The 14,169-nt window shown below is 38.8% G+C and overlaps 1 protein-coding gene across 1 annotated transcript in view; it reads right to left on the minus strand.

Moving 5' to 3' along the window:
* CSNK2A1 (casein kinase 2 alpha 1) overlaps positions 1-14,169 on the minus strand; it is a 54,062-nt gene that overhangs the window by 16,947 nt on the left and 22,946 nt on the right. The window contains exons 2-5 of the mRNA XM_036825084.1: positions 7,105-7,314; positions 4,971-5,082; positions 1,136-1,237; positions 571-621 (exon numbers count right to left, since the gene is read on the minus strand). Coding sequence (XP_036680979.1) covers positions 571-621; positions 1,136-1,237; positions 4,971-5,082; positions 7,105-7,205 — 366 coding nt within the window. The 5' untranslated portion in view covers positions 7,206-7,314. The remainder of the gene's footprint in view (positions 1-570; positions 622-1,135; positions 1,238-4,970; positions 5,083-7,104; positions 7,315-14,169) is intronic.

Genomic DNA, 14,169 nt, shown 5'->3' on the forward strand with positions numbered 1-14,169 from the left:
CTGGTCATTAGAAAGAGCACTAAACAAATAAAAAGGCAAAATACCAAGATATGGAAAGTGAGCACTGTTTGTACAAGAGTATGTCTATATTTAAATTTAGCACCGTAAGGGGACTTCCCTGGCGGTCCAGTGGTAAAGAATCTGCCTTCCAATGCAGGGGACATGGGTTCGATCCCTGGTCGGGGAACTAAGATCCCACATGCCTCAGGGCAACTAAGCCCGCATGCCGCAACTACTGAGCTCACGTGCCTCAACGAGAGAGCCCACGCACCCTGGAACCCGTGCGCCACAACTAGAGAGAAAACCCGCACGCCACCAACTAGAGAGAAGCCCATGTGCCTCAACGAAGATCCCGCATGCCACAACTAAGACCTGATGCAGCCGAAAGGAAATGAGGAAGGCAGGGAGGGAGGGAGGGAGGGAGGAAAGGAAAAAAAAATTAGCACTGTAAGGATGAAAAGCTCTTTTTAAGTAAGTTAGAAGGAAGCTCTTCTAACAGTAACATCCCTGAAAGACTTTCTATGTGGTCTAAAAACCCAACAGCTTGAAATGGTTGGTTATACATTATACCTTGAAGTCTGTGTTGTTTACGTGTTCAAAAACCAAGGCAGGAGTTCGTGACTAGGGGAAAGAAAAAGAAAACACACATTAGTAATAGCCCTGGCAGCTTTAGTGGGCACAATGTTTGCGGACACTACGTGGTGAATTTGGCAGTCCTTGCCTCAGTAGTAGGAAACCCTCTATTGCTATAAGCCCTCCCCACTCTGTTCATCACCACACTTAGGTCATATTGGGGATGGATTTCAAACAGAAGACATGGAGCTGAAGTCTCACCAGGCTCTAGGCAGCCCAACAATGCGCCCATCGCCCATCGGCATCGGACCTGAGTTTGCAAAATGGATTAACACATTTCAGTTTCCAGTGCTATCAGTCTCTTAGCCTAGAAGAATAAGAAATAGTCTGTGGGTGGAGGTCTCTTTGAAAGAAAGACCCAAGCTAGTTAAGTGGTATAACTGATAAAGCACTTTTAAAGCAGGACTTAATGGTAGAGGGAGGAACAAACAGAGGCCAGTTGTGCTCAGGGTCAAACACCACCTCAGCCCTGGTGGGCCTTACTAGCGCCTATTATACTCACCACAGGGTCTTTTACAATGTCTGCCAGTGTGATGATGTTGGGACCGCCTCGCAAATTCTCCAAAATCTTTATTTCACGCTTGATTTTCTTCTTCTTTACTGGCTGAAAGGGTAAAAAGTACATCATTAAAAAAATTATTTCAGGATATTTCAACAGGTAATGTAATACATGAATGGCTTACTTATGAGCTCCTTGAAGGAAGGAAATGTGTCAGATTTATCTCTGAATCCCCCTTCTCCTAGCCCTGTGCCAGGTACTTTGCAGGTACTTAGCAAATACTGAATTGAAAGAAAAAAAGATTTCCACTCCAAAGACCAAAACTCTGCAGAATATCCATTTAATTCCAATCATCAGTCCTAATGTGTTAACTTTTAAAAACTATACAAACTAGGAATGTAAATGGTAATACTAAGATATATCTAGAAAAATCTTTTTATTAATTAGCATGAAACATGGCGCTCTTTCCATTCCTTCCTCTAAGTCTTATAAACACCCTACAGAAATGAAGGAGATCAGGACCAACAGCAAAGATGGCCACACCATCTTTGTGCAGTATAACCCTGTGGGTTAAATGTGTGCCTAATGTGAATCCTTCTTTCATTGCCTGCTAGTTGTGTGTCTATGGGCGAGTTATATAACCTCTCTAAACCTTTCATTACGCGTAAAACGATCAACAAGAGTACTTATCTCATAATATTATTGCAAGGATCAAATGAGATATCTGAAAAGACCTCAGAATATGGCTGAGACATAACACATAATATCTGTCTAGCCTTATAACCAATATATCCTCCACATTCCTTTATCTTCAGCCATCATTTCCACATCTGCTCTGGTACAGAAATCTCTTTCTTGTTTTTTTTGAGAAGGGCTTTGGTCCAAATGCACCTCCTCTACAAAACCTTCTTTCTAAACAGTCTAAAACAGTGCTGGTCCAAAAGAAATATAATGCAAGCCACATGTGTATTTTATTTTTTATTTTTTTGGCCGTGCCTCACGGCTTGTGGGATCTTAGTTTCCACAGCAGGGACTGAACCTAGGCTGTGGCAGTGAAAGTGCCGAGTCCTAACCACTGGACCACCAGGGAATTCCCCACAGGTGTATTTTAAATGTTCTAGTACCCTCGTTTAAAAAATATAAAGAAACAGACAAAATTAATTTTAATAATACATTTTAGTTAACAAAAATATAACCAAAATGTTATCATTTCAACAGGTAAATCAATATAAAAAATTACTAATGAGCAATTTTATATTCTTTTTTTTTGTACTAGGCCTTTGAAATCTGCTGTATTTTATGCTTACAGCATATCTCAGTTTGGACCAGCCATATTTCAAATGCTCAATAACCACGTGTGACCTATGTCTGCCACACTGGACCAGGCAATCTTTCCTATTGGTGTTGGTCACCTCAGACTACTGACACACTGCATACGCTTCTTAGAAACTGTTGTAAGTATATATCATCTCTTCATTAACAAGACTACTGGTTACTAAACTTTGATTATCAACCTGGGATTTTTAATATACAAACTGTATAGATCTGCTGAATCAGAATCTTGAGAACAGAGCTGGAGATCTATTTTTAGACACTTCTCAGGTTGATAATCCAGATCTAGGAACTACCAAACAATACTATAGACTCTTTTAACCTTTTCTTGAGCACCTAAGCACATGGTACAGCAGGAAGCAAGCACATTTTGGAAACAGACTGTCCTCAAAACCTGGCTTTGTAGCTGTGTAGCTTTGGGAAAAGCACTTAAGTGTTTCTGAACTTTACACTTGCCTTGCAGAATTGTGATGTAAATACTACAGCTACAAAAGGGCCCAATGCAAAGTAGACAGTCAATAAATGGAAGCTGGGAATTCCCTGGCGGTCCAGTGGTTAGGACTCCGAGCTTTCACTGCCGAGGGCCCGGGTTCGATCCCTGGTCGGGGAATTAAGATCCCGCAAGCCATGAGGCGTGGCCAAAAAATAAAAATAAAAAAACATATTAAAAGTAAATAAATAAATGGAAGCTGCTTTACTAATAGTGAATTCCACATTTAATTCAATCCATGGCCTCAGCCTTGCTTCTATTAGAACTCACTACACTGGCTAGGAAACAAGCTGATCACAAGTTTTCTATTTGCTTTGACTATCAGATCTTTCTGATCTGCTGGAGTATCTAGGAGATGTTTCTACTCTCCAGGAACTAATCCATCAATCTCTCTCCTGTTTTCTACTAAATCACTATATCCCAACTGCTGGTTGATGGCAAAAAGCTACTGGTTTACAAAACTTCTGTTCTACAGAACCCTTAAAATCTATAAACTTACAAAAGCTAGACAGACCAGGCAGGTCACTTAAATCCTAATTTAATGTGATCAATGCAAATTTTGTCTAATAAATGGGGGGAAATTAAAAAATTTAAATATAGTTATGAATGAACTTAATCTATAATTATACCATCTAGCTACACAGTTACAGTAACATATACAGTACAGTTAGGAAAAGACTGAGCTAGAAAAAAAAAATCTTTCCAAACCACCCATCGCTCAAGACCATCAATGGCTCTTGACATTGTCAATGGTTGTTGACAACCTAGATGAGATAAAAATCATATTTTTCAAGGCTGGAAGGAAATGGAGATGTTATCTTTTCCCAGGCCATCACTAATTTAATCTCCCTTTCCAAGTTTACTTCCCATGTATGATCACATGACAGCTTCCACATGAAACATTTCTCTGACTTATTTCTTCCTCTTTTCTTAATCTTGTGCATTCCAGATTATGCTTCCCTTCCATGCTCCCATGCACACCAATCCAAATCCTTCTCCCACTCAGGGCCTGAAAACAGTTCCAGGGAGCTTTGCCTAACCATCACCACTCTCTTCTGAACTGTAAGACTCACTATTTATGCCTTTCAGATGACTCTAAATAATACTTTTCTCTTTCAACTTATGTGTATAATTTTTTTAAATGGCTACCAGTTGAAACACAAATACTTTTTTTAGTTATTTGGACTTAACTACTTAATAAACAAAACTGTATTTCTTTTGGCTTAGGGGTACCATGAGAGTCACTGAGGCAGTATGGGTGCTATAAATTGAGAAAGTCTGGGTCCCTCTGCTTCTCATGTCAAATATGGAAAAAGTTCCTGTGGCAAGGAACTGTATGCTAAGTTCCTGGTATATGGCAGTGTACAGTACAGTTATAATTAAATCACAATTTGCATACAGGTAGCCCATTGGCCAAATCTAGCCTGTACGGTGTTTTAAAAAACTCGAGCCAACATTTAAAAACCAGGGGAATTAGTATACAAATATAAATGTCTAGCTTCTTTTTGCGAAACAGTACCAAACAACATTAGACTTGCACTACTGCTGGGCAATCATCAGCTGGAGCTGGAGCACATGCCATAGTACCCATCACTCACATCTTCTAATCATGGGCACTTAAATCAGACTAGCTGCATTAATGTCATCCACCTGTCCTCTAAAAGTCTGCATTTGTGACTCCTCATCTTTACACAGTAGAGCTAACAACTCATTGAAAACAAAAGCATGGAATAGAACTAAAAATGTAAGAAATCAGTGTTAGGCAAGACCTAGGACAGAGAAGACTGAATCTTTACTCCCTCCCTCTGCCACAATCTAGCTGTACGATTTGAGTCAAACACTTCTCTTGCTTCAGTTTCCTGATCTGTCAAATGAAGATAATCTCTTCTATCGACTTCAAAGGAGCAATAAAATCAAGGTGTTAAAGCACTCCAAAAACCCTTTCAAGTGCTACTTTAAAAAAAAATTCTAAACTCCAAAAACCTGTGAAGTTATAATCTCTCTTCTTGTACTTACCTTGAGAATTTTAACAACAACTTTTTCATTATTTGTGATGTTGATGGCTTCAAATACTTCACTGTATTTACCCCGGCCTAATTTTCTAACCAGCTGGTAGTCATCTTGATTTCTGGGAACAAAAAGAGTCAAAGTCACAATAATTTAAAAAGTTCAAACTATCAAGCACTAATTCAACTTACAAAACTATAGCCAGTAGAGTAAAAGAAATAAAACGTATTTCAAATAATCCCCAAATTTGCTTCTCTGTATTTTTAAAAAATTTGGCCAATTTAAAATGTGTGTTCCAAATCCTAGAATTAAAAAATTTAAGACTTTCAGTTATTCTTTCAAATCCCAAGTTGTTCACATCTCTATTGACATACCACACGTAGATAGCTTGTATTGGGGTTTGTTATGTATGTTTGTCTCCAACAGACAGCTTTCCCTTAGAAAATAATTTTTATATATTCCTGTCCCTCAGTGCCTGGCTCAGTGTTGGCATCTTACAGGAAGTCAATACAGGAATATTTCAATTCAGCCACACTTTGGGAGCAGCCGATTCTTAATGGGTCTCTTTGCAGATAAGTGGCTTTCAAACATATAGGTTTGACCTCCAACTTGCCCTCCAAAGCTCTGAGGACAGTCCACGTAATGAAGTTTGCAAACCACACTACAGATCATGAACCACAGTTAGGTGTCCCTTCCCCTACTTTTACCCATATTCCAAGACTACCAAGCAACATCAGAGGTGAAAAAGAATAAGGGAAATGCTAACATTTTCTCCCTGCCTCTGCTTACAACTTAGAGGAATTTGCTCTAAAGAATGAGAGTCTTTTCAATAAGGCCTAAATGCTATTTACTCCTGCTGGAGACACTGAAAATTCAGTGTAAAAAATGTAAAAAATCAGCAATTCATTTTCCTCAAGCAAAAAAAAGAGAAAGTGAATGAACAAAGAAGATAAAAGGTACTAAGGACAGTGGACAATGTAATAATCATGGCAGGTCTAGGGAAGGAAGCTCTTAGTTCTGGTTGAGTTCTTTTCCTGTGGGAGGGCACAGAAAACAAATGCAAGCAAGCAAATAGCACCACGCCAAAAACTCAAAAGGGTTGTTTAGTGCCATTTAAGCAGAACTGAGCTCAAAGCACTTAATTTGAAGAGAGTGGTTGAAATTTCTGCAATAAAACTCAGGTATTCCTGGAGTCCAAAGCATGTGATGTAAGAGGAAAATTGTTAGATTATCAATAATGATAACACCTATTGGCACTGTACCATGGTTCTTGATGGTATCTTTGAAGCACACTGTGCCTCCTTGTGCAGAGGTAATGTACTTACCGTTAAGAATCATGGCCCAATCAGCATTAAAACACACCCTATGACAAATTTTGAAGACCATTTACATGCTATGAAAATCACATGTGGACAGATGTAAAATGTAGTGTATGGGAGCTGCAGCCTTACCAAGTTTTCAAATTGCTACCTCTTGCATTTGAATATCAAAATAATTTCATCACAAAAGGTACGACCTGATCAATTAAATACATACTATGTTGGGACAAGAAATGCAAACATCCAAATGCGACTGCACAGAAAATTAGGAGGGCAAACACAGCTGTTCAGGCAGACTGCAACTGTTCAGGATGGAATTTCGGCTGAATTCCACGTTACACATGGCTAGCCTCATGATAAGGGCAAATGTTTTAAGGGTTTAATTTTGCTTCTCATCAGAAAGAGGACACCTTTCTGGAGAACTGTTTTATCCTTCAGTATCATCATGGGACAACATTCTCTGACCTCAAAAATACTTTATGTAAGAGCCTGGTGTTTTCAAAGTCTCTCAAGTATTAATTCTCACCTAACTGCAAAGCCCTTAGCTGAGCAAGCTAATAGATAACTCTTTGTTACCATACAGAATATATACATCGGAGAAAAGAATAAGAGACCGAAATGTTTTTTAAAGGGTAAACCCATCAGAACTGTTAATTGACCAAAGCCAATACCCTGTTTCTTTACTGTAGAAGAAAACAAAAATTGTGTTCAATCTTGAGGTTTATAACTGTACAGTCAGGGAAGTTTCCTGTTGTAAATTACTCAACAAATCTACAAGAGTCAGCCCTTTGGGTGAGTACAGTGAAGTAAACGGAAATTATTACCCCCATTCCACCACATGTGACTCGTAATCCCAGTACTCTCGGGGTCTGTGCGTATTAACATCTGTGTAAACTCTGGCCCTGCTTGGCACGGGTCCCGACATGTCAGACAGGTTGGCGGACAAAGCTGGACTTGACGTTTGGAGAGATGGCAATCACTGTGTTGAGAGGCAGCTGGGGGTAAGACCTCGTTTCAGAACTGTTTTCTTCAAACTGCAGAAACAAAACACACAAAGGCCAAGGAACCATTTTTAAAAAGCACATAGGAAGAAAAAAAATCATCCTGAGTAATGGCCTCAAATATACCTCTGGCTCTCCTACCTGTTAACCGATGAATATATCCCAACTATTCAATAACAGTGTTTCCTGAAACATGGGGAAAATTAAAACAAAACACCAAAAACCCCAAGAAACATACTTAATAAACCTAGACTGGCCCTAATCCTATTCTACAAAGTGAGCCTGTTACCTCTTCAGCTAAAGTTTGGATGCTCTTTAAAAGATAGCCGAAAGGGAAGAATGGCATTGTGGATAAACCCATCAGCATTACTATATTTATACATTCTACAAAAAGTATTAGCAAGGGATTCCCTAGTGGAACAGTGGTTAAGAATATGCCTGCCAATGCGGGGACACCAGGTTTGAGGCCTGGTCCGGGAAGATCCCACATGCCTCGGAGCAACTAAGCCCGTGCGCCACAACTACTGAGCCTGCACTCTAGAGCCCGAGAGCCGCAACTTTTGAGGCCCGCACACCTAGAGCCCATGCTCCGCAACAAGAGAAGCCACTGCAGTGAGAAGTCCGTGCACCGCAATGAAGAGTAGCCCTGGCTTGCTGCAAGTAGAAAAAGCCTGTGTGCAGCAACGAAGACCCAATGCAGACAAAAAAAAAACAAAAAAAAGTATTAGCAAGAACACTTTCCTTTCAGCAGCTTTCTACAGCTCAAGTAAGGGTGCTAAAACACTCTAGAATGGTGGCAAAGTCAAGAGTACAAACCTTAGTCTGACTCTAATATTTGATGAACCAGGAAGAGAATAAAGACTTGTTCTCATACATCAAAGTTCAATGTCATTTTATTATTTGGGGAACTTTACGTAATAATAGGTAGGCCAGTGATCACCATTTGAAAGATACACTTGATTTCATTAAAAAGAAAAAGAAAGAAACTAGTAGTTTCCTCCTGATTTATTTAATATAGGAGCAAGCTTAATAAAAACTGGTGGAGGGCTTCCCTGGTGGCGCAGTTGTTAAGAATACGCCTGCCAATGAAGGGGACACGGGTTCGAGCCCTGGTCCGGGAAGATCCCACATGCTGTGGAGCAACTAAGCCTGTGCACCACAACTACTGAGCCTGTGCTCTAGAGCCCGTGAGCCACAACTACTGAAGCCCGCACGCCTAGAGCCCGTGCTCCGCAACAAGAGAAGCCACCGCAATGAGAAGCCTGTGGACTGCAACAAAGAGTAGCCCCCGCTCGCCACAACTAGAGAAAATCTGAGCGCAGCAACGAAGACCCAACGCAGCCAAAAATAAATAAATAAAATTAATTAATTAATTAAAAAATAAGTAAATAAAAAAACTGGTGGAAGACAGTAATATATATTGGCTGAACTAATGCAGAATTTGATACCGAGGAAAAGCTGGTAAAATTTTAGAAATGTGCTTTCTACCAAATCAGTAAACTAAGTCTCCTTCATCATGTCTTCCCCGACCACTCCAATCTTGTTATCTCCATTCTCTGAGATTCCTATAGCATTTGTAGATTCCCTTTACTCTGCATTTAGTTACAAATGTATTGAGGGAACACCCTTCTTCTGTTTGTTTGATGGGATGCTGTCCGATGCATAAATCACAGAATAAAGCCAATCATATTTTAAAAAAATATATTGAGTCTCCAGATGTTATAACCTGAGGAAGACACATCACCCATGCATTTTCTGGCGAAGACTGTGTAACCTCAATCTAATTACAAGGCAAAGACAAACAGAAAATGAGGAAGCTTCTATTAAAAAATTCAGGGGTGGGGAGTAATACACTGTGCTCTTCAAACATGCCAATATTATAAAAGATAAAGGAAGGCTAAAGAGACATGAGAACTAAATATAATGTCCTACTCTAGACTGTATCCTGTACTAGAGGGGGGAAAATGCTATTAAAAATACTATCAGATCAAATGACAAAACTGGATTTAGATTAGGTGTATACAAGAATGCACTCACACATGATAAAGCAAATGGGGTAAAATATAACAGTAAGTAAATCTGGGTAATGGGATACGATGTTTCTTTGTACTATTCTAATTTGTTGAAACATATATTTTTAAAAATTGTGGTAAAATATACATAATATAAAATTTACCAAAATTAACAATGTTTAAGCATACAGTTCAGAGGCATTAAGTTCATTCACATTCTAGTACAACCATCACCACATCCTCCATCTCTAGAAAATTTTCACCATCCCAAAATGAAACTCTGTACCCATTAAACACCAACTGCCTCCTCCCCCAGCTCCTTATATAACCACCATTCTATTTTTCGTCTCTGAGTTTGACTACTCTAGGTATCTCATGTAAGTGTAATTGTAGAATATTTGCCCTTTTACACTTGGCTCATTTCATTTAGCATGTCTTCAAGGTTCATCCATGATGTAGTATATGCCAGAATTTCCTTCCTCTTTAAGGCTGAATATCTCCATTGCATGTATATACCATATTTTGTCTATCCATTCATTCATCAATAGACACTTGGGTTGTTTCCACCTTTAGGCTATTGTGAATAACACTGCTATGAACACTGCTGTACAAATACCTTCTGGAGTTCCTCATTTCAATTCTTTTGGGTGGAATTGTGGATCATATGGTAATTCTATCTTTAATTTTTTGAGGAAACCAGCACACTCTTTTCCACAGTGGCTGCATCATTTTATACTCCCATCAGCAATGCACAAAGGCTCCAATTTCTCCACATCCTCTCCAGCATTTATGTAATTTTTTTTTAAATAGCAGCCACCTTAATGGATATAAAGTGGTATCTCACTGTGGTTTTGACTGGTACTTCTCTAATGATTAGTGATGCTAAGCACTTGTTCAGGTGTTTACTGGCCATTTATTTATCTTCTTTGGAGAGATGACTATTCAAGTCCTTTATTTTTTAATTTTTTTTTCTTTTGCTTGTTGAGTTGTAGAAGTTCCTTATATATTCTGGATACTAATCCCTTATCAGATATGTTATTTGCAAATACTTTCTCCTATTCTGTGGGTTGCCTTTTTATTCTGTTGGTGGTGTCTGCTGATGCACTAAACTTTTAAATTTTGATGAACTCTAATTTGTCTATTTTGTCTTGTTGTCTGTGCTTTTGGTGTCATATCTGTACTATTTTTATTTCTGTCTCTTGTAAATTTGAAGTTACTTCCAAGTAAAAAGTTTTTTAAAAATGGGTATAAGAAAACTGAGGCCCAGAAAGAGGAAAATTTACCTATAATCACATAGCTACTTAACAGGAGAGTTAAGGACTGGAAACCAAACTTCTGATTAGTGTGACGATAATCTTTTTTGCCATGTAATCATAAACTAGTTAGATAACAACAGCTAACATCTACAAGCATTCACTACGTGCTTTATGTGAATTATTTCGTAACCCTTACCACACAAGGAACTGGTAAGGACAGTTACCATTACCCCCATTTTACAGATGAGGAAAATGAAGTAAAGAAAGGTTAAGCAACTTGCCAAAGGACACACAGCTAGAAGGAGCTGATGACATTTAACCAGACTACAAAATAGAGATAACTGTATTCACCTCTCAGGTTTGTGGTGAGGATTCAAAGAGATAATAAGTATAAAGTGTTTACAACTGTGCCTATTTGAGACCTCTATGAGACTCACTTACAACAATCTACATGTTCTTTCCAATGTTGTATTTAAGCTGGAGCTTAGCTACTACATCAAAAAGTAAGCCAGAAGAGATGTCTCCTTATGGCCACAATTTCAGTGGCTTAAAGCTTTTAGAGGAAGAGCAAGAAAGACTAGGATGGGGGTTAATGCTATCCTCCAAAAGTGTGACAAACAATGATACTCCCACCCCCCCCCCCAGCAATATATGAGATCAAAAGATCCATCCGTCTACCTACGAATTCTCCAATTCATAAAAGCCCCTATAACTTGCCTCTGTTCAACTCTGGGGTCCCATATGTATACAACTTAAATGGCCAGAACACAATAAAATCATTCAGAAACTTACTAAAAAGTGGACCAAAACTGTCTTCAAAATTATTTCCAAATATTTATTTCTTTGGTTTTATAAAACCATCTGGGTGATAATAACCTAATGTATCTTTACCTAATATCGATTAATTATAAACACACACACACACCAAACAAGCAAAAAACCAGAAAGCAGACACTTTTATTGTAACTTTTCTTCTTCCCAAAGAAACAAGGTCATTTGTGCTTTAGGACTGCTGGCTTTTTTGGTGACTATTATCACTGCACTAACAGCAGCAAAAGACACTAGGGAGATGGGTAAAGGTGTGTGTATGTGTGCAAACAGCCAAAACGGTATAGACAACAGCATTAAACCAGTAGAAATACTGTCCCAGGAATTGATGAATTTTAATGATACTAAACTCTTAAATTCTTACCTTCTTCTCTGAAACTGTATCTTTCTCTTCAGTCTCTATATTCCTTTATAGGTATTTTATTCTTTCTGTTGATATTCTATAAGACACCCTTTAACTGTGGATCTCAAAGCTCTTCCCCAATGAACTTACGAAGTTTGTAAAATCAGCACAAATTTAATAAATGGGATTAGATGCAATATGCAATGTGATGAAGCAAGCAGTGGAGTCCTGGGTTTGAATCCCTATTTGGCTACGGGACCTCTACTGGGGTTCTTCCAGCTTTGATTCATCACTTATAAAACCTGCCTAACTGCACTTGCAGACTGAAGGGAAGCTCAAGTGAGATGATCTTCCAGAAAGGGCTCAAAAACACCGAACACATGTAAATTATTATTAAATGATTACTATCCCATTGCTCCTTAGCGAAAACTAATAAGCAGAAGCCTAACCTTAAAAGGCTGTGGTCTTCACTCCTAGTTTTCTTCAAAGTACAGAAATTATAGGAGCTGTGGTTAACTCCCAGCCTCTGAGGGCCAACTCATGGGTGGACAAAATGAGACCTCATTTCTCCGTGGGAATCATCTGACTCACATGGAAAATATTCCCCAACTCCCATTTATTAGCCCATGTATCAATCACACTCTTATCACCCAGTCTTCTGCTCTCATAAGGCCTTGGCATTCTCTGAGAAGCGCAGAGCAAGGCTATTCACTAATGAAACTCCTGAGATTCTCAAGTACTTGTTTGACTGGCCCTTGCAGCTTTGTGCCTCATCAACTGGGACCTAATTTATGAACTGGTGAATTTGATTCTCCACTGGGAGGACAACGAGCTATTTTGCAGTAACCCAAAGAGGTGCTTCACTTTACTGTCATGCATACCAAATAATCTGCTTAGAGTAAGAGAGTCATTCACATGAATTCCAAATAGTTGGCCTTCATTAATTATGCGGGGAGAAGAAAACAGGGGTGGGGGAGGGTGGGGTGTGTCTTCTTAAACTATAGCTTAACAACTTCAGATAAATAAAATGGTGCAGGGAGGGATGAGGGAGGGTGATGGAATGGGGTAAAGACGGGATGTGAAAAGACAGAAAAAAGAAGATAAACATTATTCTATTCAGAAATAGTATTTCACTTGTACTGCTGTAAATGTGTATGTATATTCACATGCAGCCTAACAGGAAGGAAATACAGGGACAGTCTAAATCTCTCAACTATAGATTTGGTTCTTTCAGACATTCCTTCCTTTGTTCATCCCTTAAATATATGAGCACCTACTATGAAAAAGTATTATGCCAGGCTTTGGGAATACAATAATGAGCAAGGCAGAACGGTGAGACGAATGTGCCTTTAAGATTTTATCTGCAGATTAAGGATAATGGAAATTCATTGAAGAATTTTAAGCAGAAAAGTGACCCATATGTGCATTTTAAACAAGTTTACTCTCTGGCTGGGTGTGACACAGGCAAGAGAGAATAGTTTCAGGGAAACAGAAAGCTATCAACAGTAGCCTATGTAAGACAGATGATGAAGGCCTGACCTATGGTGGTAGCAATGGAGATAAGTGAACTAATATGACGAACAAAATTTATGGTGTAAAATCAATAGCTCTGGGTGGACTGGATAATGGGGTAAGGAGTGGAAGTGACTTTTAGATTTCTGGCTAGAGAGACTGTTGATGCCATTCATGGAGACAGAAAACATTCTGGAAGAGCTCACAAGTCAGGTTTTGAACATAAGGTTAAAATGGCTCTTTGACATATTAAAAAGGGTACTGAATAGGCAATCAGGTATTACAAGTCTGGAGCTAAAAGAGTTTTTCAGCTTTAAATACCTGCCCCCCACACCTCTCCCCCAGAATTCTATGTGGCAGGCATTTCTTTTCCTAATCTACAGATAAGAAAACAGCCTAAGTAAATTCAGTAGCTTTAGCAAGAATATCCAGTAGAGATGGAGCTGGGATTCAAAGCCAAAATGGCTGGCCCCCAAGGTTCATGTCTTTTCATTCCTATCGAACTGAACTTACCACTTTCTACATCATACCTTAATTTCCTTATTAGACCCTTAGCTCCTTGAAGTCAAGATCCATTATCTAATTCATCTTTTGATTTTACAGTACCCAGCTCAAGTCTCTGCATTTTGTAGGACGTCCAGTAAATATTATTCGTCAATCAAATCAATGTTGGTTTATTTTCAAAAAAATGAAATAAAAATGATGTTGCCTCCAAAAGATAGAGTACCCCTAAACCCTTCAGGTCATCTGGTACATAGCTAGGAAAACTAAAAGACTAACTCAAGGGTTCTTGAATAATTTTCTCTTCACTCCCCGCCCCCCCATTATAGCTTCTTCTATTAAATAACAGGGCCACAGTTAAGATTTATATTTCTCTCCCACAACAATTAGAATTAAGAGAACACTGAAGAAACTCTAGTTTAGCAATTTTTACAAT

This window comes from Balaenoptera musculus, chromosome 15 (genome assembly GCF_009873245.2).
Source record: "Balaenoptera musculus isolate JJ_BM4_2016_0621 chromosome 15, mBalMus1.pri.v3, whole genome shotgun sequence".
NCBI lineage: Eukaryota > Metazoa > Chordata > Mammalia > Artiodactyla > Balaenopteridae > Balaenoptera > Balaenoptera musculus.